At 44.4% G+C, this 25,723-nt stretch overlaps 1 protein-coding gene across 1 annotated transcript in view; it reads left to right on the forward strand.

Annotated features, from left to right (window-relative positions):
• The first annotated feature begins 8,080 nt into the window (after positions 1-8,080).
• The window catches only part of LOC140187919 (deoxynucleoside triphosphate triphosphohydrolase SAMHD1-like), a 42,435-nt gene continuing 24,792 nt past the window's right edge, over positions 8,081-25,723 (forward strand). The window contains exons 1-7 of the mRNA XM_072243797.1: positions 8,081-8,357; positions 8,911-8,977; positions 9,877-9,946; positions 13,016-13,176; positions 20,022-20,137; positions 21,312-21,382; positions 22,995-23,147. Of these exons, the coding sequence (XP_072099898.1) occupies positions 8,171-8,357; positions 8,911-8,977; positions 9,877-9,946; positions 13,016-13,176; positions 20,022-20,137; positions 21,312-21,382; positions 22,995-23,147 (825 nt within the window). The 5' untranslated portion in view covers positions 8,081-8,170. The remainder of the gene's footprint in view (positions 8,358-8,910; positions 8,978-9,876; positions 9,947-13,015; positions 13,177-20,021; positions 20,138-21,311; positions 21,383-22,994; positions 23,148-25,723) is intronic.

Below are 25,723 nucleotides of genomic sequence, written 5' to 3' on the forward strand. Positions count from 1 at the left end.
CCTGCTTTGTGGGCATCATTTATTTTTCATAGTGCTAAGCAGCTGCTTAGAGGAGCCCATGGCTGCTGATTGTTGGGTCAAGGTTTGAGGAGTCAGTGTATTTATAAAGCTTTGAAATTTGCATCACCTGGCCTTTCCTAAAGATGACTGTAAACAAGCCATAGCCCCAACAATCTTATTAAAGTCTGAGACCTTGGTAAAAGTTATCCGAGAGCTCAAATCTCTTGGGGTGTCCAAACTTTTGCATGGTCCTCCTTTCTTCTTTTTCACTCTAAAATTGTACAAAACAAAAATAATACACGAAACTTGCTTAAAATGTTGAAAAGAATGTATCATCTTTAACTTTATGACTTTTGGAGATCAGTTCATCTTCTACTCACTTAAATATTCACAGTAACAGAAATTTTGACCAGGGATGCCCAAACTTTTGCATGCCATTGTATGACTGGACAAAATTTATATGGATATGAATCATTATATGGATAATGAACCTCAATTCCTTCAACAACCTCTATTCATCTTACCCTAGGGGGGGTCAGCATCTAATAATTATGAGGTGGGTGAACAGCTCATGTGTTATGGATTTCTCAGCGAGACCGTCGGAGTGCTAAACAGGAGTTGGAGTATATGACTCTTCAGCTCTCCTCTTACCCCTTCTCCTCACCTGCCCTTCACCTCCCTTTGGTTCAGCCCCTGCTTCCCTTTCCCCCATGGTCGACTCTCCTCTCCTATCAGATTCCTTCTTTGCCAGCCACAGAAGATCACAGCATAGAAATTGGCCCATCAGCCCATCTACTCTGTGCTGAACCATTCAAACTGCCTACTCCCATCTGCCTGCACCAGGACCACAGCCTTCCACACACTTACCGTCCACGTATCCATCCAAACTTCTCTTAAATGCTGAAATTGAGCTTGCATGCACCGATTGTGCTGTCTGCTCATTCCACATTCTCATGACCCTCGGAGTGAAGAAGTTTCCCCTCATATTCCCCTTAAACTTTTCACCCTTATCTCATGACCTTTGGTGGTAGTCCCACCCAAACTCAGTGGAAAAAGCCTACTTGTATTTGCCTTATCTACACCCTTCATAGTTTTACATACCTTTGCCTTTTCCATCTACCAACTCCCAGCTTCTTACTTCATTCCACCTCCACCATCCACCCACCCACCTCACCCTCACCAGGCATTACCCATCACCTTCTAGTGTGTACACCTTCCCCTCCCCTCCCCCTCGCCTCCTTCGTACCCTGGCTTATTCCCCCTTCCTTTTCCTGTCCTGATGAAGGGTCTCGGCCTGAAATGTTGACTCTTATTCATTTCCACAGATGCTGCCTCTCCTGTTGAGTTCCTCCAGCATTTTGTGTGTGCTGCTCTGGATTTCGAGTTTCTGCAGAACCTCTTTAGTCTATGATTGGAGTATATACATGGGATTAAGTTGAAAATTGCCATTCCATAAATAAATTTCCTGAACACAAGAGATTCTACAGAAGCTGGAAATCCAGACAAACGAACACAAAGTGCTGGAGGAACTCACATGTCACACAGCACCTATGGAGAGGAATAAAGGGTTGACACTTTGGGCTGAAATCCTTCATCAGGACTCGATTCCCAAACTTTCAATAAAGAAGTAATATTACTTTTGTCTTGAAATATATACACTCAATGGCCACTTTATTCGGTGCACCTGCTTGTTAATACAAAGCACAAATATCTAATCAGCCAATCATGTGACAGCAACTCAATGCATAAAAGCATGCTGACATAGTCAAGAGGTTCAGTTGTTCAGTCCAAACATCAGAAAGGGGAAGACATATGATCTAAGTGGCTTTGTCCATGGAATGATTGGTAGTGCCCAATGGGGAAATTTGAATATCTCAGAAACTGCTGACCTCCTGGGGTTTTCACGCACAAGTCTCTAGAATTTACACCTGTATACCAGTATGTTAATGCAAATATCTAATCAGCCAATCGTGTGGCAGCAACTCAATGTAAAAGCATGCAGGCATGGTCAAGAGGTTCAGTTGTTGTTCAGTCCAAACATCAGAATGGGGAAGAAATGTGATCTAAGTGGCTTTGACCATGGAATGATTGTTGGTGCCAGATGAGGTGGTTAGATTATCACAGAAATTGCTGATCTCCTGGGAGTTTTACACACAACATTCTCTAGAGTTTACAGAGAGTGGTGCGAGAAACAAAAAATCACCCAGTGAGCAGTAGTCCTGTGGGCAAAAACGCCTTGTTAATGAGAGAGGTCAGAGGAGAATGGCCAGACTGGTTCAAGCTGACAGGAAAGCAACAATAACTGAAGTAATCTTGCAGTGCTCTGTAGAAGCACATCTCTGAACGCACAACATGTCAAAGCTTGAAGTGGTTGCAGCAGAAGACCACAAACATACACTCAGTGGCCACTTTATTAGGTATAGGTGTATATCTTTGCAGAAATTACATTAAATCAGATTAACAGGTAGCAGTGGCAACGGTTCCATGTATCGTATGACCTTGCTTATCAATTTTCAGTCTTTTATTTCAGGGCTGCTTTGAAAATAGTTTAAATTCTTGTCTGCTCAAAATAGAAAAGCTGTGAACAGCTCAGCCTGTTGGGGAAGCCGAAGGTAAAATGCCGAGGTTAGTGTCAGTTACACATATTATGATGACAATTGATAATAGCTGCCCAAAATTGTTGCTGTCAGCTTCCCTCTTTGTTGAAGCAGTAAGCAGAAGAACCTGATACAAACACAGTAAAGGTGTTTAGTCTTTTATTACATTCCTTCCATACAATAACATCAAAACTCTTCTACTGAACACAATCCCGATTTAGTGGGCACATGTGACTATGAACAATTTTGCTCTCTGTGCTTACATCAGTCAGGAGGTACAGAAGCCTTAGGTCCCACCTCACCAAGTTCAGGATCAGTTATTACCCTACAACCATCAGGCTCCTGAACTGGTGTGGAAACATCGTACTGCATAACAATAAATTTCATGACATATGTCAGTGATATTAAACTGCACACACAGAATTCTGGAGGAATTCAGCAGGTTAGGCCGCATCTATGGAAAAGAGTAAACAGTCGACATTTCAGGCCAGATCTCTTCATCAGGACTGGTGAAGGGTCTCGGCCTGAAACGCTGACTGTTTACTCTTTTCCATAGAGGCTACCTGACCTGCTAAGTTCCTCCACCAATTTGTATGGGTTGCTTTGTATTTCCGGCATCTGCAGGTTTTCTAGTGGTGTGATATGAAAGCTGATTCTGATTCCGACTCACTGCAACTTTCAACTGATTCCACAACCAACAGACGTACGTTCAAGGATTCTTTACAACACATGTTCTCAGTTTTTTTTTCTTTTTTGGAGTCATAGAACACTCCAGCACAGAAACAGGCCCTTCAGCCCATCTGGTCCATGCCACACTATTAATCTGCCTTGTCTCATCAACCTGCACCAGCCCATAGCCCTCCACACCCCTCACATCCATGTACCTATCCAAATCTTGCTGACCTATTTTATTTGCACGTCTGTTTTTTGCACATAGGTTGTCTGTCAGTCTATATTTATGCAGAGTGTTTAATAAATTATATTAATTTCCTTATTTTCCTGTAAATGCCAGTAAGAAAGTGAATCTCAAGGTAGTATATGGTAACAGAATCACAATTCAGAACATCAGAATCAGGTTTAATATCACCAGCATGTTATGAAATTTGTTGTCTTTGTGACAGCAATACATAATACAAAGCAATAGATAACAATAGAAAGATAACATGAGTTACAGTAAGTACTATATAGCTATATATATCGTGCCTATAGAAAGTATTCACCCCCCCCCCTCGGAAGTTTTCATTTTTTTATTGTTTTACAACATTGAATAACATTGACTTTTTTGAACTGATCAACAGAAAAAAACTCTTTTGTGTCAAAGTGAAAACAGATCTCTACAAAGTGAGGTAAATTAATTACAAATATAAAACACAAAACAATTGATCACATAAATGCTCACCCTGTTCAAGTCAGTATTTAGTAGATGTACCTTTGGCAGCAATTACAGCCTTGAATCTGTGTGGATAGGTCTCTATCAGCTTTGCACATCTGGACACTGCAATTTTTCTCCATTCTTCTTTACAAAACTGCTCAAGCTCTGTCGGATTGCATGAGGATTGTGAGTGAACAGCTCTTTTCAAGTACAGCCACAAATTCTCAATTGGATTGGGGTTTGGACTCTGACTTGGCCACTCCAGGACATTAACTTTGTTGTTTTTAAGCCATACCTGTGTAACTTTGGTCTTATGCTTTGGGTCATTGTCTTTATGGAAAACAAAATCTTCTCACAAGTCACAGTTCTCTTGTAGACTGCATCAGGTTTTCCTCCAGGATTTCCCTGTATTTTGCTCCATCCATTTTACACTTCACCTTCACAAACCTTTCAGGGCCTGCTGCAGTGAAGCATCCCCACAGCATGATGCAGCCACCACTGTGCTTCACAGTTGGGATGGTGTGTTTTTGATGGTGTACAGTGTCTGGTTTATACCAAACACAGCGTTTAGTCTGATGGCCAAAAAGCCCAATTTTGGTTTCATCAGACCATAGAACCTTCAGAATCTCCCACATGCCCTCTAGAAATCTAGCCGAGATTTCATGTGAATTTTTTCAACAGTGGGTTGGTCTTTGCCACTCTCCCATAAAGCTGTGACTAGTGAAGCACCTAGGCAACAGTCTTACGTGCAGTCTCTCCCATCTCAGCCACTGAAGCTTGTAACTCATCCAGAGTTACATAGAAAACCTACAGCACAATACAGGCCCCTCAGCCCACAAAGTTGTGCCAAACATGTCCCTACCTTAGAAATTACTAGGGTTACCCATAGCCCTCTATTTTTCTAAGCTCCATGCACCTATCTAAAAGTCTCTTAAAAGACCCTATCGTATCCGCCTCCACCACCGTTGCCAGCAGCCCATTCCACTCTCTGAGTAAAAAACTTACCCCTGACATCTCCTCTGTTCCTACTCCCAAGTACCTTAAACCTGTGCCCTCTTGTGGCAGCCATTTCAGCCCTGGGAAAAAGCCTCTGGCTATCCACATGATCAATGGCTCTCCTCATCTCATACACCTCTACCAGGTCACTTCTCATCCTCAGTGACTTGGAAATGTTCTTGTATCCATCTCCTGACTTGTGCTTTTCAATAACATTTTTAGAGAGTTGCTTGGAGTGTTCTTTTGTCTTCACGCTGTAGTTTTTGCCAGGATACTGACTCACCAGCAACTGGACCTTCCAGATACAGGTGCATTTTTATTACAACCCATTGCAACACCTTGACTGCACACACGTCTCCAAAAACAGATCTCCATTTAACTAACTCTAAAACCAATTGGCTGTAACAGTGATGATTTGGTGTATTATATTAAAGGGGTGGGGTGGGGTGTTTTGTATTTTATTATTTTGTGTTTTATATTTGTAATTAATTTATATCTGTTTTCACTTTGACGAGTCTTTTTTTGTTGATCAGTCTTAAAAAAACCAAATTAAATCCAGCGTGATTCAGTGTTGTAAAAAACAACATGGAAACTTCCCCGGGGTAGGGCGGGTGAATACTCTTTAACTTTTTATAGGCACTGAGTGTGTATATATATAAAAATAGTTAAATTAACTAAGTAGTGCAAAAATAGAAATAGAAAGTAGTGAGATAGTGTTCATAGGTTCAATATCCATTTAGAAGTAGGATGGCAGAGGGGAAGAAGCTGTTCCTGAATCACTGAGTGTGTGCCTTCAGGCTCCTGTACCTCCTTCCTGATGGTAGCAGTGGGAAGTGGGCACGTCCTGGGTGATGAGCGTCCTCAATGATGGATGCGGCAGTTTTGAGGCATTGCTCCTTGAAAACATCCTGGATACTATGGAGTCTAGTCCCAATACAGAAAATGTACTTTGATAATATACTTACTTTGAATTTGACCTTGATCCCTATTACTCCACCTCAATTGACCATGTATTCAACTACTGAAGTCCTAACCTCCTGGAATTCCCTTGCAAAATCTTTACCTATCTCTAGCAAATTTCTACAGATGTAACACGGAGATCATCCTGACTGGTTGTGTCCCCATCCGGTAATGAGCCCCCAGTGCACAGGATCGTAAGACTGTTGTAGACTCAGCCAGCTACCACAGGCACAAGGTTTCCCGCCGTCAGGGACATCTTCCAAAGGCAGAGCCTTCAGAAGACAACAACCATCATTAAGGACCTTCACCACCTGGGGCATGCCCTCCCTAACATTGAGGCCATCTTCAAAAGACGATGTCTCAAAAAGGCAGCATCCACCAGTAAAGACTCCTATCACTTTACAACGTGCTCTCTTCTTCTTATTACCATCAAAGACCAGGTACAGACACCTGAACAAACACATGCAACGTTCATGGAACACTTCTTCCCCTCCACCATCCTATTTATGAACGGACAATGAACCAGCTCATTATCGTTCCTCTCTCTTTGCCCTGCTTATTGAATTTAATCCATATATTCTCTATATCCTTTATACACATGAGGAGTAAACACCTTTACGTTATGTCATCATCTAAATGTGCAATTTATAGTAATTTATTATAAATAGTATGTAGAACAGGACAGTCAATATAACATAGAAATACAATTGTGTCAGCATGAATTAATCAGTCTGATGGCCTGGTGGAAGAAGCTGTCCCGGAGACTGTTAGTCCTGGCTTTTATGCTGCGGTACCGTTCCCTGGATGGTTGCAGCTGGAACAGTTTGTGGTTGGGGTGACTCGGGTCCCCAATGATCCTTCGGGCCCTTTTCACACACCTGTCTCTGTCCTGAATCATGGGAAGTTCACATCTACAGATGTGCTGGGCTCTCCACACCACTTTCTGCAGAGTCCTGCAACTGAGGGAAGTACAGTTCCCATACCAGGCAGGTTTGCCGTGTTCTTCACAGGAGAAGCCCTCTTCCTCACCAATGAGCACATCTACATGGAGAGTTGCCACAGCAGCATCCATAATCAAGGACCCCCACCACCCAGGCCATGCTCTCTTCTCATTGCTACCATCAGGCAGGAGGTACAGGAGTCTTTGGTCCCACATCACCAAGTTCAGGAACAATTATTAACCCTTAACCATCAGGCTCCTGAACCAGTGTGGATAACTTCACTCACCTCAACTCTGAACTGGCCATTAAAAAAAGAACCTAGGGACTTACCTTCAAAGATTCTACAATTTATGTTCTCGACCTTACCTATTTATTTATTTATTTGCTTGTTTGCTTGTTTGTTTGTTTCTTCTTGTACTTCAAACACAAGAGAATCTACAGATGCTGGTCCTGATGAAGGGTCTTGGCAAGAACCATTGACTCTTTTCCATTGATGCTGCCTGGCCTCCTGAGTTCCTTCTGCATTTTGTGTGCATTTCTTTCAGTATTTGCACAGTTTGTCAGTGTTTGTGAGCAGTTTTAAATTGATTCTATTGTATTTCTTTGTTCTATTGTGAATGCCTGCAAGAAAATGAATTTCGGGGTATTAATTGGTGATATATTGACAATAAATTTACTTAGTCATAGTCGTAGTCATACTTGATTAATCCCAGGGGAAATTGGTTAAATGTGCAATTTTAACTTTTAACTTGAATCTCCTTACTCTTTCCCCTCTCACACTTAACCCATATCCTCGAGTGTTTGACGTTTTCATTTGGGGGGAAAAAAAACTTCCCCGTGCTTTGATTGCTGCAAAATACAGGCATAAAAGGACTGGAGACAATGAGGGAATTATGCTTTGATACAGAGGACGGGGCACGATTGTTTGGATTGCAGGGAATCCACAATGTGCTCAATGACCCACTCTTAAACACATGTTCCTTTTGTGTTTTACCTGACCCCGGCCCGCCATGATTACTTTTGCTGGTTTGTGGGATTAGCATAAACAGGTACTTGAGGCGGCAGGGTTATGGTATGCTGTCGACCTCTATTGACTGTTATTCCAGAGGAGCACTGAGTCTCCAAGAAGGTCTGGACAGACAGTTTGATTGACAGTGAAGCAGGAAATGGGCGTCGATTCGCCGGCAGTGCGCAGGCGCAGCCGGCAGCTGGCAGCTGGCAGCTAGCAGCCGGTCTGTGCGGAGGCTGGTTGGGCTGCGTCGGGTTGGGGAGGGGACGTCGCAGCCGTGTCTCGAAGAGGTGAGATGAATCGGGGCGAAAGCCGCAAAAGACGGAGGTCCGGCACCCCTGATGGAGAGGACGGGGACAGAAGGACCCCAGAGAGGGGAGTTTTGCCATCTAAAAAATCGAATTGTCTGGAATGGGACGTGGACGATGTCTGCGGCTTCCTGCGGATGCAAGGCTTGGAAAAGTTCGAGGAGTTGTTCAGAGGCAAGTATGGAATGAGCGAAAACGTGCGAACCCTTCCCGCCTGTGCCGGCTCTTTGGGAAATAAAAGCTGTACAGTCTTTCCCTACTGTACTGCCTCCCTCAGAACAGTATTGCCGCACACCGAAGACGGAAAGATCCCTGATCAGCTCCGTTTATCGGTATTAAAGATGTGGGGCTGATGCTCCCCAGCGAGACCGGCTGAAGCTTGCTCGTCCTGCAGTCGTTCCGGATGCACATGTCATTGCTTCCTAAGTCGTCCTAAAAAAAAACTTAACATAAAACGTGGCGTGTGTAATCTTAGTAACATAAGAGTTTGTTGTGAGCTGCGTACAGTATTCGGCATCACTGGGAGAGAAATGGTGCGTGCTTTGCTACTGGGTTTGCGTATGCAGATGTTAGGATTGAGAGGTTTACTATAAGAAAGCTTAAATTTTTACAAATGGACAGGGCGCTGGTGTCCTTTCGAAAACACCGACCAGGCTTTGTGGTCTGGGAAGGAATGATTCCTATTGAATTCTGCTTTCACTTTTGGTTTTCTGTAACTCTTTAACAGATGAAAAGCTGTGCGGCGCTACCCTGCCCTATCTGACCAAGGACGATTTGAAAAATTTGGGTGTGAGGTAAGCGTAATCTTAGTCGGTGGGTGGGTGGGAGCGGGACTTATCTGACAGGAGGCATTAGGTTTCTAAAGCAGAGGCAGCTAAAGATTGAAGGGTGGGGCAAGGGGAAGATAGGAATCCTCGTCTCTGTGTTTAACTGCACTTGGCTCATGGATCCCGTACTGCAAGACGTAGATAGGAACAGAATTATGCCATTCAGTCCATCGAACTTCACTCCAGCATGCTGGATTTACTATCCCTCGTGAGCCTATCCTTCTCCCTGTAACCTTTTGACATCCTTCCTAATCTAGAACATACCAACCTCCAATTTAAATACACCCAGTGACTTGGCCTCCACAGCCTTCTGTGGCAAAGAATTCCACACCACCCTCTGGCTAAAGAAGTTCTTCCTCATCTCTGTTCCAAAGGGGCATCCTTCTATTCTGAGGCTGCTGCTGAACTTTTAGCACCAGTTTGACTACCCTGCAGATAGATATTGTACGGGATGTACTCTACTCTGAGCTGCTGAAGCAGTATAGATATAAATAAAGTATATAGACACTCCCATTGGGGCACAGGCTCCTGATAGCAGTTCGTCAGAGTTGTCTGTACGGGGCCAACCTTTAATCTGTCCCCAGGCGGAGCCCATTTTTTTTTTGCATATCCTTCCTCTCCCAGGAACGATGTCTTTGAAGCTTCTGTTGGTATTTCTGTAGCTCTGGATGGGATGAGGTGACTAGCCCCATGCCCAATCCTCCCCCTCCTGCAGCCGGGACTTGGGACCATCCATGGAGGAGTTACTACATAGATTGCTGGGATTAATGTTGGCTGTTGCATGGACATTTCTTTTTACTGTGTATCGAGGTTCCCTCATTACCATGGAGATGACTGCTGTGATTGCTGTTCTATTTTTCATTTAGCGTGCTGGGAGATCGAATAGATCTTATCAACTGCATCAATGCCCTCCTTCAGAGCCCAATTGACGCAAAGGTAAGATAATACCCCTGGCACTTAACTGGGCTTCTGTTAATTTTCACTCTCGTACAGTCACACAAGTGTTGGGATTTGAAGCAGGCTAGGAGCTGGTAGAAGTTGATGGGTATCTGGGGATGAATAAGGAAATGATAAGCCACATTATTCAGTGAAAGTCGGAACTATCGGCCAAAGCAGGGGCCCATTACTCCAGAGGGCGAGCAGGTGACATGAATGGAGCCTTTATGACATGAAGGGATTCCAAAGAGAAGTTTCCATTGGTATAAGAATTGGAAATGATGCTGAGATGAATCCTTTCAATATATTTATTGATTTCTTACATAAAAGAATACAGAGTACAAGAGGATGTATATTATATCAATTACAATATATTTAAATCACACAGTGTCATTACCCCATATTCATGTAAATTGAATTGTAATACTGAAAAGTAATAATTTTATTATACAAAAGAAATCTGAACCCACTACCAAGAAAAGCTCTTCCTGGAGATGCTGCCTGGCCTGCTGCGTTCACCAGCAACTTTTATGTGTGTTACCAAGGAAAGCTGTTTGGTAAAGAAAGAAAAGAAAAAAAACCCTTATCATATAATAAAACATATTAGCCAACATCTGTACATAATAATTTGGAAAGTAATTCAAAAATGGTCCCCACAATGTTAGAAAGTCGTCTAGATTCAGAAATTGAACAATGAATCTTCTCTAAGTTTAAGCATGACGTAACCTCGCTTAACCATTGAGCATGAGTAGGCGGAGCAACATCCTTCCACCTAAGCAACAATGCCCTCCTAGAGAAATAAAAGCCAAAATATGCAAATCAGGTGTCTCGAAGATAATATCTTTTCCTCCAACAATACCAAATAAAGCAGTCAAAGGGTTAGGTTTAAAATTTACTTTGAAAAGTACAGAAAAAGTTTGGAATATTTCCTTCCAATATTTTTCAAGACTTGGGTATGTCCAGAACATATGAATTAATGAAGCTTCTCCATTGTTACATCTGTCACAACAGGGAGATATATCCGAATAAAAATGAGACAGTTTATCTTTAGTCATGTGGGCCCTATGGACCGTTTTAAATTGTAGGAGGGAGTAATGGGCACATAATGATGAGGTATTAACCAATTTAAAAATTTCATTCCAAGTTTCCTCAGAAATTGAAGTCTGTAAGTCTTGTTCCCAGAGATTTTTAATTTTGTCTAAAGGAGCGTTTCTCATTCCGGACAACATACCATAAATATTAGATACAATTTCTAGGATTCATCTGGGACCTGTTATCGGTGATGCAACCTGGGGTCATAGGATGTTTCTGGTCTTTCAACATCAGATGCTCTCACCCAGGCGACCCAGCCAGGGTTAATCAGGCCCCAGTTTATGTCCAGCATTGGTCCACAGGTTAAACCTCTCGATCCATAGCTATCTGGAGGCTCGCTCAGCAGCCTCTGTAACAGTCCTGATGGCTCTTTTCTTTGCAGCCCCCATAATGCCAAGGAGAGAGCAGGTTCTACACAGCGAGCAGCCAGCAAAACCTCCACACCCCACCTCTACAGGCTCACATCGTGCCCTCCACCCCTGTCTCTGGCACGGCTGTCCCAGTTCCTGATATTTGGCTTTCTTGCATTTCAACACCACCTCAATCCTGTCTTCTCAAGGAACTATCAGTTCTACCCTGAGCACCTGCTTCGAAGTTTTTGACAGAATGACCTTGTTAGGCCTCGGATAATGATGTGATGAAGTCAGGGAACTTTTAATTGCTTGCCAAAATTGACTTTCTGTTGCCAGTCTGACACTGTGGTGAGCAAGCTTTCTGGTGATCTGGGTTGAGGCTGTGATTGGTCTCCAGCTTTGACAAAGGTTATGGGTGTCTGGGTTGACAGAGGGCCTACTGTTAAAGGCCAAGGAAATATTTTCAGTCACTATCTTCAGCACCCAGTCATGGTGCCACCGGCAGTGGACTTCTCCCAGGTCGTTTGGGCAGCTTCTGAGGGATGTGTTCCAGTCCCTTTGCCGGGGCAGAGAGAACCTGAATATGCCTCAATTTTGCCCCAAGCAAAAAGATTTGCAGGATGTCGTACACAGCCTGGATCATGAACATACTGTGCTGATGTTCTGCCTGCCAGCCGTTGGACCAGGCGATCTGACAGAGTGAAATATGGAAGCTTTTTCTCCTTGTGGAGGGGGTGGAGGGCTGTGAAACGCAGAACCAAAGCAGAAAATGGTGGGGAAACGCAGAGGATCAGGTAATATCTGTGGGAGAGATGGTCAATGTTTCAGGTCTGCAACATAGTCTTATTTACTGGGAAGCTCATTAAGACAGAAGTGGTGGGGAGGTTTGGAATGATTTTCAGATCGGCTTAGGTGAGTGATCGAACTTTAGAACTCCTCCCTGGGAGGGTCAGACACGCTGAACCAATAGGCTGGTCCTGGACTTATTTCCATCTGGCATAATTTACATATTATTATTTAGTTATTTATGGTTTTATATTGCTATATTTATACTCTATTCTTGGTTGGTGCAACTGTAACGAAACCCAATTTCCCTGAGGATCAGTAAAGTATAAGTATGACTATGACTACGACTATGTGGACAGCAGGCATATTGAACAGGGTGTATACCCATGGTATAGACTGACCTGTTATATTCTGTTGAGAAAAAGAGAGTTCCAAAATTTCATCTTGTATCTACAAGTTTAAAGAGAAAACACTGACAATACCCAATGAGTCAGCCATTGTCTTTGACAGAGGGACAGAGATTTACTATTACATTGTAATTTGTCCCGTACTATGTCTATTGTCTTGTTTATTATTTATTGTACTGCCCTGCACTGTTTTGTGCACTTTATGTAGTCCTGTGTAGGTCTGTAGTCTAGTGTAGTTTTTGTGTTGTCTCACTTAGTCTAGTGTAGTTTTGTGTTGTTTTATGTAGCACCATGGTCCTGGAGGAACATTGTTTTGTTTTTTACTGTGTACTGTACCAGCAGTTTATGGTCGAAATGACAATAAAAAGCAACTTGACTTGACTTAAATGCTGCCTTGCGATCTGAGCAGAGACCTTTCAATTCCCCCACAGGTGTTCAATGACCCGATCCACGGCCACATTGAGATGCACCCACTGCTCGTCCGCATCATAGACACGCCGCAGTTCCAGCGTCTCCGCTTCATTAAGCAGCTCGGGGCGACATACTTTGTGTATCCCGGGGCCTCCCACAACAGATTCGAGCACTCCATCGGGTAAGGACTAGGAGAGCAGTTTGAGAAGTTGTTTATCTGGTGGTACAGTACAGAGTGGGTCGTTCAATCCCCAACAATTTGGTTGATGGCACCCCAGCAATCCCCAACAAATTGGATTAACCCTAAGCTAAACACAGAGCAATATGCAATGACCAGTTAACCTACCCAGTACATCTTTGGATTGTGGAATGAAACTGGCGGACCTGGAGCAACTGCAAACGTTCCACGAGGAGGACGTACAGAGCCTCATGACCGAACGGCACCAGAATTGAGCCCTAAACTGCGGAATGCCCTGAGCTGTAATGGCATTGCGCGAACCGTTCCACTGCCAAGTCAGCCTGGTCAGTGGATCAGTTGCCACGTGTGGATCTTCCTCCAAAGGCAAGGTTCATCTGCCCGTGATAGTTGGGTGACTCCAGCCGCCACACTTGTGTGGAATGTGATGGATTTTCTGGGCTGTGCAAGCATTGCAACCAAGTCACAGCTGAGTGTCCTGTTGTGTTGGATGGAAATCTTGGTTGGCATCAACTGATTGGGCTGAAGGGCCTGTTTCTGTCCTACATTTTTTAAAAAAATCAAAGGCCGATTTAAATTCCTATTAAACCTCACCATAAATCTGTCATCTAGTTCCTGATTCTCCTCCCCAACCCTAGAACAAAGTTCGCTGAGAGCAGTTTCACAGCTCCCTCCTCCCACTAACCACTAGTTTCTGTGAAACACTTTAACTGAACTCTGAAGACATGAATTCTTGTCTCTGTGCTGTGGTGTTCTCAGTCTGTGTTTACTCTGGTTTGTAAAGAGCTCCCTGATGAGAGTGCATTGTCCGACAGGCAGACAGTGACAAGGTTACTGAGGCTACGTCTACACTACGCCAGATAATTTTGAAAACGAAGCTTTTTCTCTTCGTTTTGACCTTCCGTCCACACTGAAATGGCTTTTTCAGCCCCCGAAAACAGAGATTTTCAGAAATGGTCTCCAGAGTGAATAAATCTGAAAACGCCTAATATCCATTGCAGTGTGTAAGGGGTAACCGGAGCTTTTTAAAACCGCTGTCATGATGTGCCGGAACAGATGGTGGCAGCGCGACATTTCATTGTTTTCTTCTTATTATTATTATTATTATTACTACTTTATTGTCGCCAAAGAATTGACACTAGAGCGTACAATCATCACAGCGAACACGAATTCTACAGATGCTGGAAATTCAAGCAACACACATCAAAGTTGCTGGTGAACGCAGCAGGCCAGGCAGCATCTCTAGGAAGAGGTACAGTCGACGTTTCAGGCCGAGACCCTTCGTCAGGACTAACTGAAAGAAGAGCTAGTAAGAGATTTGAAAGTGGGAGGGGGAGATCCAAAATGATAGGAGAAGACAGGAGGGGAAGGGATGGAGCCAAGAGCTGGTCAGGTGATTGGCAAGAGGGATATGAGTGGATCATGGGACAGGAGGCCTAGGGAGAAAGGGGCGGGGGGAACCCAGAGGATGGGCAAGGGGTATAGTCAGAGGGACAGAGGGAGAAAAAGGAGAGAGAGAGAGAGGGAAAGAATGTGTGTATATAAATAAATAACGGATGGGGTACGAGGGGGAGGTGGGGCATTAGCAGAAGTTAGAGAAGTCAATGTTCATGCCATCAGGTTGGAGGCTACCCAGACGGAATATAAGGTGTTGTTCCTCCAACCTGAGTGTGGCTTTATCTTTACAGTAGAGGAGGCCGTGGATAGACATATCAGAATGGGAATGGGATGTGGAATTAAAATATGTGGCCACTGGGAGATCCTGCTTTCTCTGGCGGACAGAGCGTAGGTGTTCAGCAAAACGATCTCCCAGTCTGTGTTGGGTCTTGCCAATATATAGGAGGCCACATCGGGAGCACCGAATGCAGTATCACCCCAGCCGACTCACAGGTGAAGTGTCGCCTCACCTGGAAGGACTGTCTGGGGCCCTGAATGGTGGTAAGGGAGAAAGTGTAAGGGCATGTGTAGCACTTGTTCTGCTTACAAGGATAAGTGCCGGGAGGGAAATCAGTGGGGAGGGATGAGGGGGACGAATGGACAAGGGAGTCGCGTAGGGAGCGATCCCTGCGGAAAGCAGAGGGGGGGGGAGGGAAAGATGTGCTTAGTGGTGGGATCCCGTTGGAGGTGGCGGAAGTTACAGAGAATAATATGTTGGACCCGGAGGCTGGTGGGGTGGTAGGTGAGGACCAGGGGAACCCTATTCCTAGTGGGGTGGCGGGAGGATGGAGTGAGAGCAGATGTGCGTGAAATGGGGGAGATGCGTTTGAGAGCAGAGTTGATGGTGGAGGAAGGGAAGCCCCTTTCTTTAAAAAAAGGACATCTCCCTTGTCCTGGAATGAGAAGCCTCATCCTGAGAGCAGATGCGATGGAGACGGAGGAATTGCAAGAAGGGGATGGCATTTTTGCAAGAGACAGGGTGAGAAGAGGAATTGTCCAGATAGCTGTGAGAGTCAGTAGGCTTATAGTAGACATCAGTAGATAAGCTGTCTCCAGAGATAGAGACAGAAAGATCTAGAAAAGGGAGGGAAGTGTGTCGGAAATGGACCAGGTAAACTTGAGGGCAGGGTGAAAGTTGGAGGCAAAGTTAATGAAGTCAAAGAGCTCAGCATGCATGCAAGAAGCAGCGCCAATGCAGTTGTCGATGTAGCGAAGGAAAAGAGGGGGACAGATACCAGAATAGGTTTGGAACATAGATTGCTCCAAAGCGATCATCACAACAATATCTGATTCTGTGTTTCGCAGAACTTACGGCAACGAGACTGAAGCCAGAAGGGTTAGAAATGTACTCACCAAATTCTTTGACCCATAGCTTACTGAATAAATAAGTATACTCACTTTGCCCAGTTTTCTGTCCTTGCTTGTATGAAGGTGCTTTACCTATTTATGCAAGTACTTCTCTGACAATAGATGTGTAACACCTAATGTAACATTGTATGGAAATACAAGATAACACTGATGCAGACATGTTTTTGATACATTTAACAAGGTGCTTTATTAATGCAACAGAGTTAGTCAGTTTTTCAATGTTTGTCGTCAGCCGGGTCATACTGTCCATGAACTCCCTGTCGGTTGCCTCCATACGCTCCAGTATTTGTTGTTTTTTTTAGTTTTAAGTCCACCTGAGTGAGAGCCAAGAACAATTCCTTTTAAGTTTTTCTACTCTGTAACTGGACAAACGCACACCAAGTATATTGTTTCCTCTGCGCTTGTTTTCTGTGTGTCCTGCGCATGCCCAGTAGGAGGAGATTCGCCCAAATATCCGTCTCATGTGGACAGAGATATTTTGAAAAACGCTTAGTGTGGACGCCTATCGTTTTTACTCGAAACCGGCGTTTTCAAAATTATCTGGCGTAGTGTGGATGTAGTCTGAGTGGGACAGCGACCAACAGGACAGTATGGAGCAAAGTGGGGAGTGGGCGAAGTTCAGAACTGAGAAGGAGAAAATGAACCCAATTAACTGGAGTCTGAAAACTTGCACTCGTTCCTCAGTAGCACACTGGAGGAACTCAGCAGGTCAGACAGCATCCATGGAAATGAACAAGGAGTTGACTTTTCAGTTTGAGACCCTTCCTCATTCCTCAATCATCCTTGTGCACAGTCTGGCCCCTGGCACCAGTCTCATCTGAAGTCTGAAGAGAGGAATGCCAACTTTATACAGAATTGACTAGCAGTTCTCGATGTTGACCATTTGGTAAACTGTTTGAGTTCCTTACTTACAAGATCAATCGCCATTCACAATACAGGTGAGTCAATAGAAACAGCAATCTAACAACCAATCATACTTTGAAGTCATTTAAGCAATTCGGCAGCATTCTTCTACATTCTTATCTCATCTCCAGTAGACCTGCAAACCCCTCCCATCATTATGCAAAGGGAAGCTAAGCTCTTCAAAGACTTTTCTTGCCTGGACATTGTTAACTCTTGCCTTGCTGTAACTACCACATTGCAATATGATTTGTCTTTCCCTTTTGGCCTTTGATTTTTTGAAAAATAAAATGATAAAGGAAGGAAATAGGCCCATCAGCCCATCAAATTCATGCTGCCCAAGATTCCATAAGCATATTCACTTGCTCATTATTGGCTTGTATCCTCTAAAATATTTCTATCCATGTAACTGACCAAGTACCTTTTAAATGTTGTTAATGTACCTACCTCCACCACATCCTCTGGCAGCTCATTCCATATACTGACCACACTCTTTGTGGAAAAAGCTGCCTCTTAGATTCCTATTAAATCTTCTCTCTCTTAAACCCATGTCCTCAACCCCAGGAAAAAAACTATGCATTCACCCTGTCTGTGCCATACTAGATCTAGTACTAGGTAATGAACCAGGTCAGGTCACAGATCTCTCAGTGGGTGAGCATCTGGGGGACAGTGACCACCGCTCCCTGGCCTTTAGCATTATCATGGAAAAGGATAGAGTCAGAGAGGACCGGAAAATTTTTAATTGGGAAAGGGCAAATTATCAGGCTATAAGGCTAGAACTTACGGGTGTGAATTGAGATGATGTTTTTGCAGGGAAATGTACTATGGACATGTGGTTGATGTTTAGGATATTAGGGATAAATTTGTCCCAGTGAGGGAGATAAAGAATGGTAGGGTGAAGGAACTGTGGGTGACAAGTGAGGTGGAAAATCTAGTCAGGTGGAAGAAGGCAGCATACATGAGGTTTAGGAAGCAAGGATCAGATGGGTCTATTGAGGAATATAGGGAAGCAAGAAAGGAGCTTAAGAAGGGGCCGAGAAAAGCAAGAAGGGGGCATGAGAAGGCCTTGGTGAGTAGGGTAAAGGAAAACCTCAAGGCATTCTTCAATTATGTGAAGAAAAAAAGGATGACAGGAGTGAAGGTAGGACCGATTAGAGATAAAGGTGGGAAGATGTGCCTGGAGGCTGTGGAAGTGAGCGAGGTCCTGAATGAATACTTCTTTTCAGTATTCACCAATGAGAGGGAACTTGATGATGGTGAGGACAATATGAGTGAGATTGATGTTCTGGAGCATGTTGATATTAAGGGAGAGGAGGTGTTGGAGTTGTTAAAATACATTAGGAGGGATAAGTCCCTGGGGCCTGACAGAATATTCCCCAGGCTGCTCCACGAGGTGAGGGAAGAGATTGCTGAGCCTCTGGCTAGGATCTTTATGTCCTCGTTGTCCACGGGAATGGTACTGTAGGATTGGAGGGAGGCGAATGTTGTCCCCTTGTTCAAAAAAGGTAGTAGGGATAGTCCGGGTAATTATAGACCAGTGAGCCTTACGTCTGTGGTGGGAAAGCTGTTGGAAAAGATTCTTAGAGATAGGATCTATAGGCATTTAGAGAATCATGGTCTGATCAGGGACAGTCAGCATGGCTTTGTGAAGGGCAGATCATGTCTAACAAGCCTGATAGGGTTCTTTGAGGAGGTGACCAGGCATGTAGATGAGGGTAGTGCAGTGGATGTGATGTATATGGATTTTAGTAAGGCATTTGACAAGGTTCCACATGGTAGGCTTATTCAGAAAGTCAGAAGGCATGGGATCCAGGGAAGTTTGGCCAGGTGGATTCAGAATTGGCTTGCCTGCAGAAGGCAGAGGGTGGTGGTGGAGGGAGTACATTCAGATTGGAGGATTGTGACTAATGGTGTCCCACAAGGATCTGTCCTGGGACCTCTACTTTTCGTGATTTTTATTAACGACCTGGATGTGGGGGTAGAAGGGTGGGTTAGTGTGCAGACGGCACAAAGGTTGATGGTGTTGTAGATAGTGTAGAGGATTGTCAAAGATTGCAGAGAGACATTGATAGGATGCAGAAGTGGGCTGAGAAGTGGCAGATGGAGTTCAACCCGGAGAAGTGTGAGGTGGTACACTTTGGAAGGACAAACTCCAAGGCAGAGTACAAAGTAAATGGCAGGATACTTGGTAGTGTGGAGGAGCAGAGGGATCTGGGGGTACATCTCCACAGATCCCTGAAAGTTGCCTCACAGGTGGATAGGGTAGTTAAGAAATCTTATGGGGTGTTAGCTTTCCTAAGTCGAGGGCTGGAGTTTAAGAGTCACGATGTAATGATGCAGCTCTATAAAACTCTGGTTAGGCCACACTTGGAGTACTGTGTTCAGTTCTGGTCGCCTCACTATAGGAAGGATGTGGAAGCATTGGAAATGGTACAGAGGAGATTTACCAGAATGCTGCCTGGTTTAGAGGGTATGGATTATGATCAGAGATTAAGGGAGCTAGGGCTTTACTCTTTGGAGAGAAGGAGGATGAGAGGAGACATGATAGAGGTGTACAAGATAATAAGAGGAATAGATAGAGTGGATAGCCAGCGCCTCTTCCCCAGGGCACCACTGCTCAATACAAGAGGACATGGCTTTAAGGTAAGGGGTGGGAAGTTCAAGGGGGGTATTAGAGGAAGGTTTTTTACTCAGAGTGGTTGGTGTGTGGAATGCACTGCCTGAGTCAGTGGTGGAGGCAGATACACTAGTGAAGTTTAAGAGACTACTGGACAGGTATATGGAGGAATTTAAATTGGGGGCTTATATGGGAGGCAAGGTTTGAGGGTTGACACAACATTGTGGGCCGAAGGGCCTGTACTGTGCTGTAATATTCTATGTCTATTTCTGTGATTTTCTACACCTTTATAAGATCACCCTTATTCTCCTTTGCTCCTGTGAATAAAATCCCAGCCTGTTCAACCCCTCTCCATCACTATTGGTATTAATAACCTGCAGAGTCTATGACAAGAAAACAATTCGTAACAATACTTGGATCAACTATAGGCATCAGTAGTAATCAATATTTGAAATGAGATAGTCAAGTAAAGATTGTGTTTATATATTGTTGTCTCTTTGCCCTGCAGTGTGGCACATCTGGCAGGAGAACTGGTGAAAGCCCTGGCTGGGCGCCAACGGGAACTTCAGATTAACCATCGGGACATCCTGTGTGTTCAGATCGCCGGACTCTGCCACGATCTAGGTGAGGGAATAGCTCTCCCCTCCCTCTCCTCTCTTCATCCATTCCCCATTCTGGCTCCCCTCTCATCTCTTCTCTTCTTACCTGCCTATCACCTCCCTCTGGTATTCCTCCTTATTCCCTTTCTCCATGGTCCACTTTCCTATCAGATTCCTCCTTCAGCCCCCTCCCCCTTTTCACTCTGCATGTCTTCGACTATCACCTTCTAGCTTGTACTCAATCCCCTCCGCCCTCCTTATTCTGGCTTTGTTCCCTTTCTTTCCAGTCCTGATGAAGGGTTTTGACCTGAAACGTCAGCCATTTGTTCCTCTCCATAGATGCTGCCTGGCTTGCTGAGTTCCTCCAGCATTTTGTGTGTGTGTGTTCTGTAGGGACTGAACTGCCTCACATGTGAAGGCACCACACAGGCAGTGGAGGGGTTGGTGGGGCAGCATCCAAGCTCTTAATATTTTTATGTGTTATTTACTGACTTCACAGCTTAGGCCTGGAGCAAAGAGGGATGCCAGCTCTCTACCAAAAGAAGTTGGTGTTTGATGGCATCACCCATAAATTCGTAATTTTTACATTTTAGGACGTTCCAGGTTTATTGCCCAGTCTTGGGCATATCGGGTACCAGGTTAGGCCAATCAGACCATTGTGTCTGGGCAAGCCAGCAAAGAATAGTTCAGACTAATCTTGTGTTCAGGCTCCAGTCTATAGTTCTGTGGATTCTGACATTCTGGTGCTTTTCCAAGTAAAAATAATTGAGTTGAGCAGGGTAGTCATTGGAGGTCTAGGTGTCTTGGGCAACATCCACCTAAGGTTCCTGACTGATAGTCAGTCTCTACTGAAGAAAATGTGCCAGGCAAGGGTAGGATTGGGAGGTGGTATAATGCTGTCCACTGCCAAATATTCTGGCATGTGCTGGAAGACTTTGTACATCAAGATGAAGCTCTTGTGCAAGATGGCACAGTTCTGTTGGGTGCTATGGTAACATAGCAACAATTGGTGCCTTAGATCTCCTAAGGAAAAGATTCTACAATTTGGTTGTGATGCAGGTTGCACTAATTGAGACAGTGATCTGGACTGGCATTCCTGTGCATTGCTGAAGGTCTATTGCCCTTTGGAGGTGACCTTGTTGATGACATTTGAAACTAACCACCTTCTCACTTGAGTGTCTTTTTTCCTTGTTTCACAGGTCATGGACCATATTCGCACATGTTTGATGGAAAATTTATCCCCCGGATGCGGAATGGCTTGGAATGGAAGGTAACATTCTCTGCAGGTTTTGAGTAAAGATGGATGTTAGCAGAAATGAATGGGCTGCGTGCCATCAGTAGGGCTGTGTTTTTGAGGAAGTTCAGTTGGTGTGAAGCTGCAGATTTCTTGTAAAGGGAATGTCACAATAATTCTTTGAACACTTCTGGGTTTGATATCTGTTTCATTACCTAATAAAGTGGCCACTTTATTAGATAAAGCTGTACACCCAGTTAGTGCACATATCTGATCAACGATATGGCAGCAACTCAATGCAAGAACTATGCAGACACGGTCAAGAGGTTCAGTTATTCAGACCAAACATCAGAATGGTGTAGAAATATGATCTAAGTAACTCTTGACCGTGGAATGATTGTTGGTGCCAGACGAGATGGTTTGAGTATCTCAAACTGCTGATCTCCTGGGATTTTCACAACAGTCTCTGAGAGTTTAATGAGAATGGTGTGGAAAAACAAACAAACAAAAATCCAGTGAGTGGCAGTTCTGTGGGTGAAAATGTCTTGTTATTGAGAGAGGTGAGTGGAGAATAGCTAGACTGGTTCAAGCTGACAGGGAGGTGCCAGTAACTCAAATGACCAGGCGTTACAACAGTGGTGTGCAGAAGAGCATCTCAAGGCACAACACATCGATCCTTGATGTGACCATGAACATACACCCAGTATAGGAGGCACCTAATAAAGTGGTTACTGAATGCGTATCTGCGTCCCATGTGTCTGGTGTATGGATTCTGAGTGAGATATCTCAACCCTGTTTCCCGCGAGCGTGGTGCAGTGCCGTTGAACTTCCAAATGTCACGTTGGAGAGATGGTAACATGAAGGCTGGGTTACACGGCAAGTAGTCCAGAGGTTCACAGTGATGAGATAATTTAAAAGGGATTAAATCTGCAACAAAAAGCCAACATTGCTGTAGCCGGCCTCATTTGTGACCAAATAATAGGCAACAACATGGCTGCAGCTTGGCTTCAGAAATTGTGGTGTGCGGCTGGATATCAGTAAGACTGAAAGCGTATTGAGAAAATTCACAAAGATGTTGCTGAGACTTGACCTGATTTATAGGGAAAGGTTGAATAGGTTAAGACTTCATCCTACACTGGAGCATAGAAGAATAAGGGGAGATTTGTCAGAGGAATACAAAATTGAGGGGTATAGATAGGGGAAGTGCAAGCAGACTTTTTCCACTGAAGTTGGGTGACACTAGAACTAGAGTTAAGGGTGAAAGTTGAAATGGCTAAGGGGAACATGATGCGGAACTTCTTCACTTGGAGGGTGGTGTGGGTGAAGAAGGAGCTGCTGGTGGAAGTCGTGGATGCAGATTCGATTTCAAAATTCGAGAACCTTAGATGGGTTATGGTCCAGGTGCAGATTGAGGGGGCTCAACAGATTAATAGTTCGGCATGGACTGCATGGGTCAAAGGGCCCACTTCTGTGCTGGAGTGTTGCATGTTCTAAAATGGAGTTGAACATGTATGTGGAGAGGGCAGATTTAGAATGAGCCAAATGCTGGCAAATGGGAATTGCTTGGCCAGCATGTTGTGTGACTCTGACAATTGATTTGGGGTTAGAATGACGACTTGTTCTCTCCTCTTATTTGTTATTGGTGCAGCACGAGGATGCTTCAATAAAGATGTTGGATCACTTGATCTCCTCCAATAAATTGGAAGGGGTGCTACAGAGCTATGGCCTGGTGTTGCCAGAAGACTTGGTGTTTATAAAGGAAATGATCCAAGGTGTGGGTGATAATTGTAAGGCCCCAGAGGTAAGTAACCCTGTTTGAACCAATGAACTTCAATAGGTTTAATAGCTACACTTAATCTCAGAGAAATGTTTACGATATACATCCTGAATTCTTCTTCTTCGCAAACATCCACAGGAAAAGAGGAGTGCCCCATAGAACGAATGACAGTTAAACGTTAGAACCCCAAAGCCTCCCGAGCTCCCCCCTCCACGCATAAGCAGCAGCAAGGCAACAACCCCCTCCATCATCATCATCAGGTGCCATGCCCAGTTTGAGCTTTGACTGCCATGGCCCACACACTCCTTTTTCGGGTCAAGAGGATCAATTCATTGGTATTCATTTCCAGTTCTCTGGCTGCTGTCTCCATCATCATTTGTCTTTGTCTTCCTCTTGCTTTCTGCCCTTCAATCTTTTCCATAATTACTGTGCATTCTAACTCCTCTTTCCTAATCACATGTCCAATGAAGTTATGTTGCCTTTTCATCACCCAGCAAAAGAGCATTGGCACCCTCCACCGAGCACTCAAGCGTGCAGTAAAATATCAATAAAGACACAGACTTGCAGTGCCCCAAAGACTACTCGCTCACCTGATAACTCAGCATGCCACAGGCTCTCTCTCCCTAATAAGGGAAAAAGAGGTGTCCCCATTTCACAGTGAGAGGGGAGACATAACAAACAGCTCGCTGATTTATGATGTTAAAAGTCTGTTGCGTCGCTTTTTCCGAGCTCTGCTCTCTGGACACACAGCCCATGGCAGCTAACTGTGGATGTTTCAGATGTTCGATGTTCTCCCGTGACACTTCAGTCAGGGGCACCAGCCTTGAGTCAGCCTGTCTCCAGCGCCATGAAAATCCGGCACCCTGAAGACACGCTCGTCTTCTAGGTCGTGTCTGCTCGTGAGGCCCTGAGAGCAGGTCCCATTCCCGCAAAGAACTGAAGTCAAAGTGTAACTCCAGGTCAGGGTCTTCAAAAGAACCTTGAAAAGGATAAAAAAGAGATATCAAAGAGAGAAATTGAGCTGCTTCTGAAGATGCAAACAGAGGAGTTGCCATTTAGCGCCATCTTGACTTTGCTCCGCCCTCCGAGTCTTGAATAAAGGAATTCGAACAGAAGCTGGAAGTTTTAACTGGTATAAGTGGTTTTTGTGCACAAACAAAATATAGCTAAATGATTGAATTAATCCTGATCACTTTTTCTGTGATGTGGCTGTCACTGCCATCATTGACAGTGTAGAGGAGCAACACCTTATATTCTGTCTGGGTACTCTCCAACCTGATGTTATGAATATCGATCTCTCCTTCTACTGAACGACATTTGTCCCACCCCATTCCTCTATTCCCCACCCTGACCCGTTGCTACTTCTCACCTGCCTATTACTTCCCCCTGGTCTCCTTCCTTTTCTCCTATTGTCCACTCTCCTCTCATCAGATTTTTTTCTTCTCCAGCCCTTGACCTGTTCTACCCACTTGGCTTCAACTGTCACCTTCTCCTACACCCACCTTTTTAATTCAGGCATCTGCCCACCTTCCCTCAGTCCCGCTGAAGGGTTTCAGCTCAGAACGTTGACCGTAGATGCTGCCTGACTTGCTGAGTTCCTTGGGCATTTTGTGTGTGTTGTTCATTATGAGTTGCCTTTCTATTTTTGTTTGCCACATAATACCACCCGTCCTTTCTGTCTGGAGCTCCTGGGTGCTGTCCTGTAATTCTTGCAGAATATGTCTGTGTAATGTTGTGGATAAAGGTAGACTCTGCTGAGGCTTGTCAGCAGGTCGTTAGAGCAAATGACATTCAACCAGAAATAAACTTCTATATCCCTGGTAACATTTTTATAAACCTCTTGTTTACCCTTCAGTGTATTCGCGTTCCTTCTGTAAATGCCAGAGCTATGTGCACAGTTTTGATTCAGCTGGTCAGACAGCATCTATTGAGGAGAATAAGCAGTCAACAGTATGGGCTGAGACTTTTGCCCGGTATGATAGTGTGGTTAGCACAACGTTTTACAGTACCAATGACCTGGGTTCAATTCCTGCTATTCCTTGTAAGGAGTTTGTACGTTTTCCCCGTGACCATGTGGGTTTCCTCCGGGTGTTTCGATTTCCTCCCACAGACCAAAGACATACTGGTTGGTCAGTTAATTGAGCATTGTAAATTGTCCTGTGATTAGGCTAGGATTAATTCGGGGGCTGCGGAGCGACACAGCTTGATGGGCTGGTCGGGCTAATTCCATGCTTTATCTCAAATAAACTCTTCATTGGGTCTGGAAAAGGTGAATGAAGGGTGTCGGCTTGAAATGTCAACTGTTTATTCTGCCCCATAGATGAGGCCTGACCTGCTGAGTTCCTGGGGGGGGGGGGGGTTGTTTCTGTGTGTGTTTGTTAGCATTTCCAGCATTATAGAATTGCTTGTGTTTATGATTTGTAACTGTAGTCTTGGCATCTGAAATGTGGCCTAGCGAGTGTTTTGTAACACTGTAACTTGGAAGTCCACACTTCTCATTTCAGTGCCTGAAGGCAAGCATTTTCTAGAGTCTATAGGCAGAATCCTGCATTGGTCAGGATCGACCATGGATGTTGCATCCGAGCTGTCTAGATGTGCAA

The sequence above is a fragment of the Mobula birostris genome, chromosome 2 (assembly GCF_030028105.1).
Source record: "Mobula birostris isolate sMobBir1 chromosome 2, sMobBir1.hap1, whole genome shotgun sequence".
NCBI lineage: Eukaryota > Metazoa > Chordata > Chondrichthyes > Myliobatiformes > Myliobatidae > Mobula > Mobula birostris.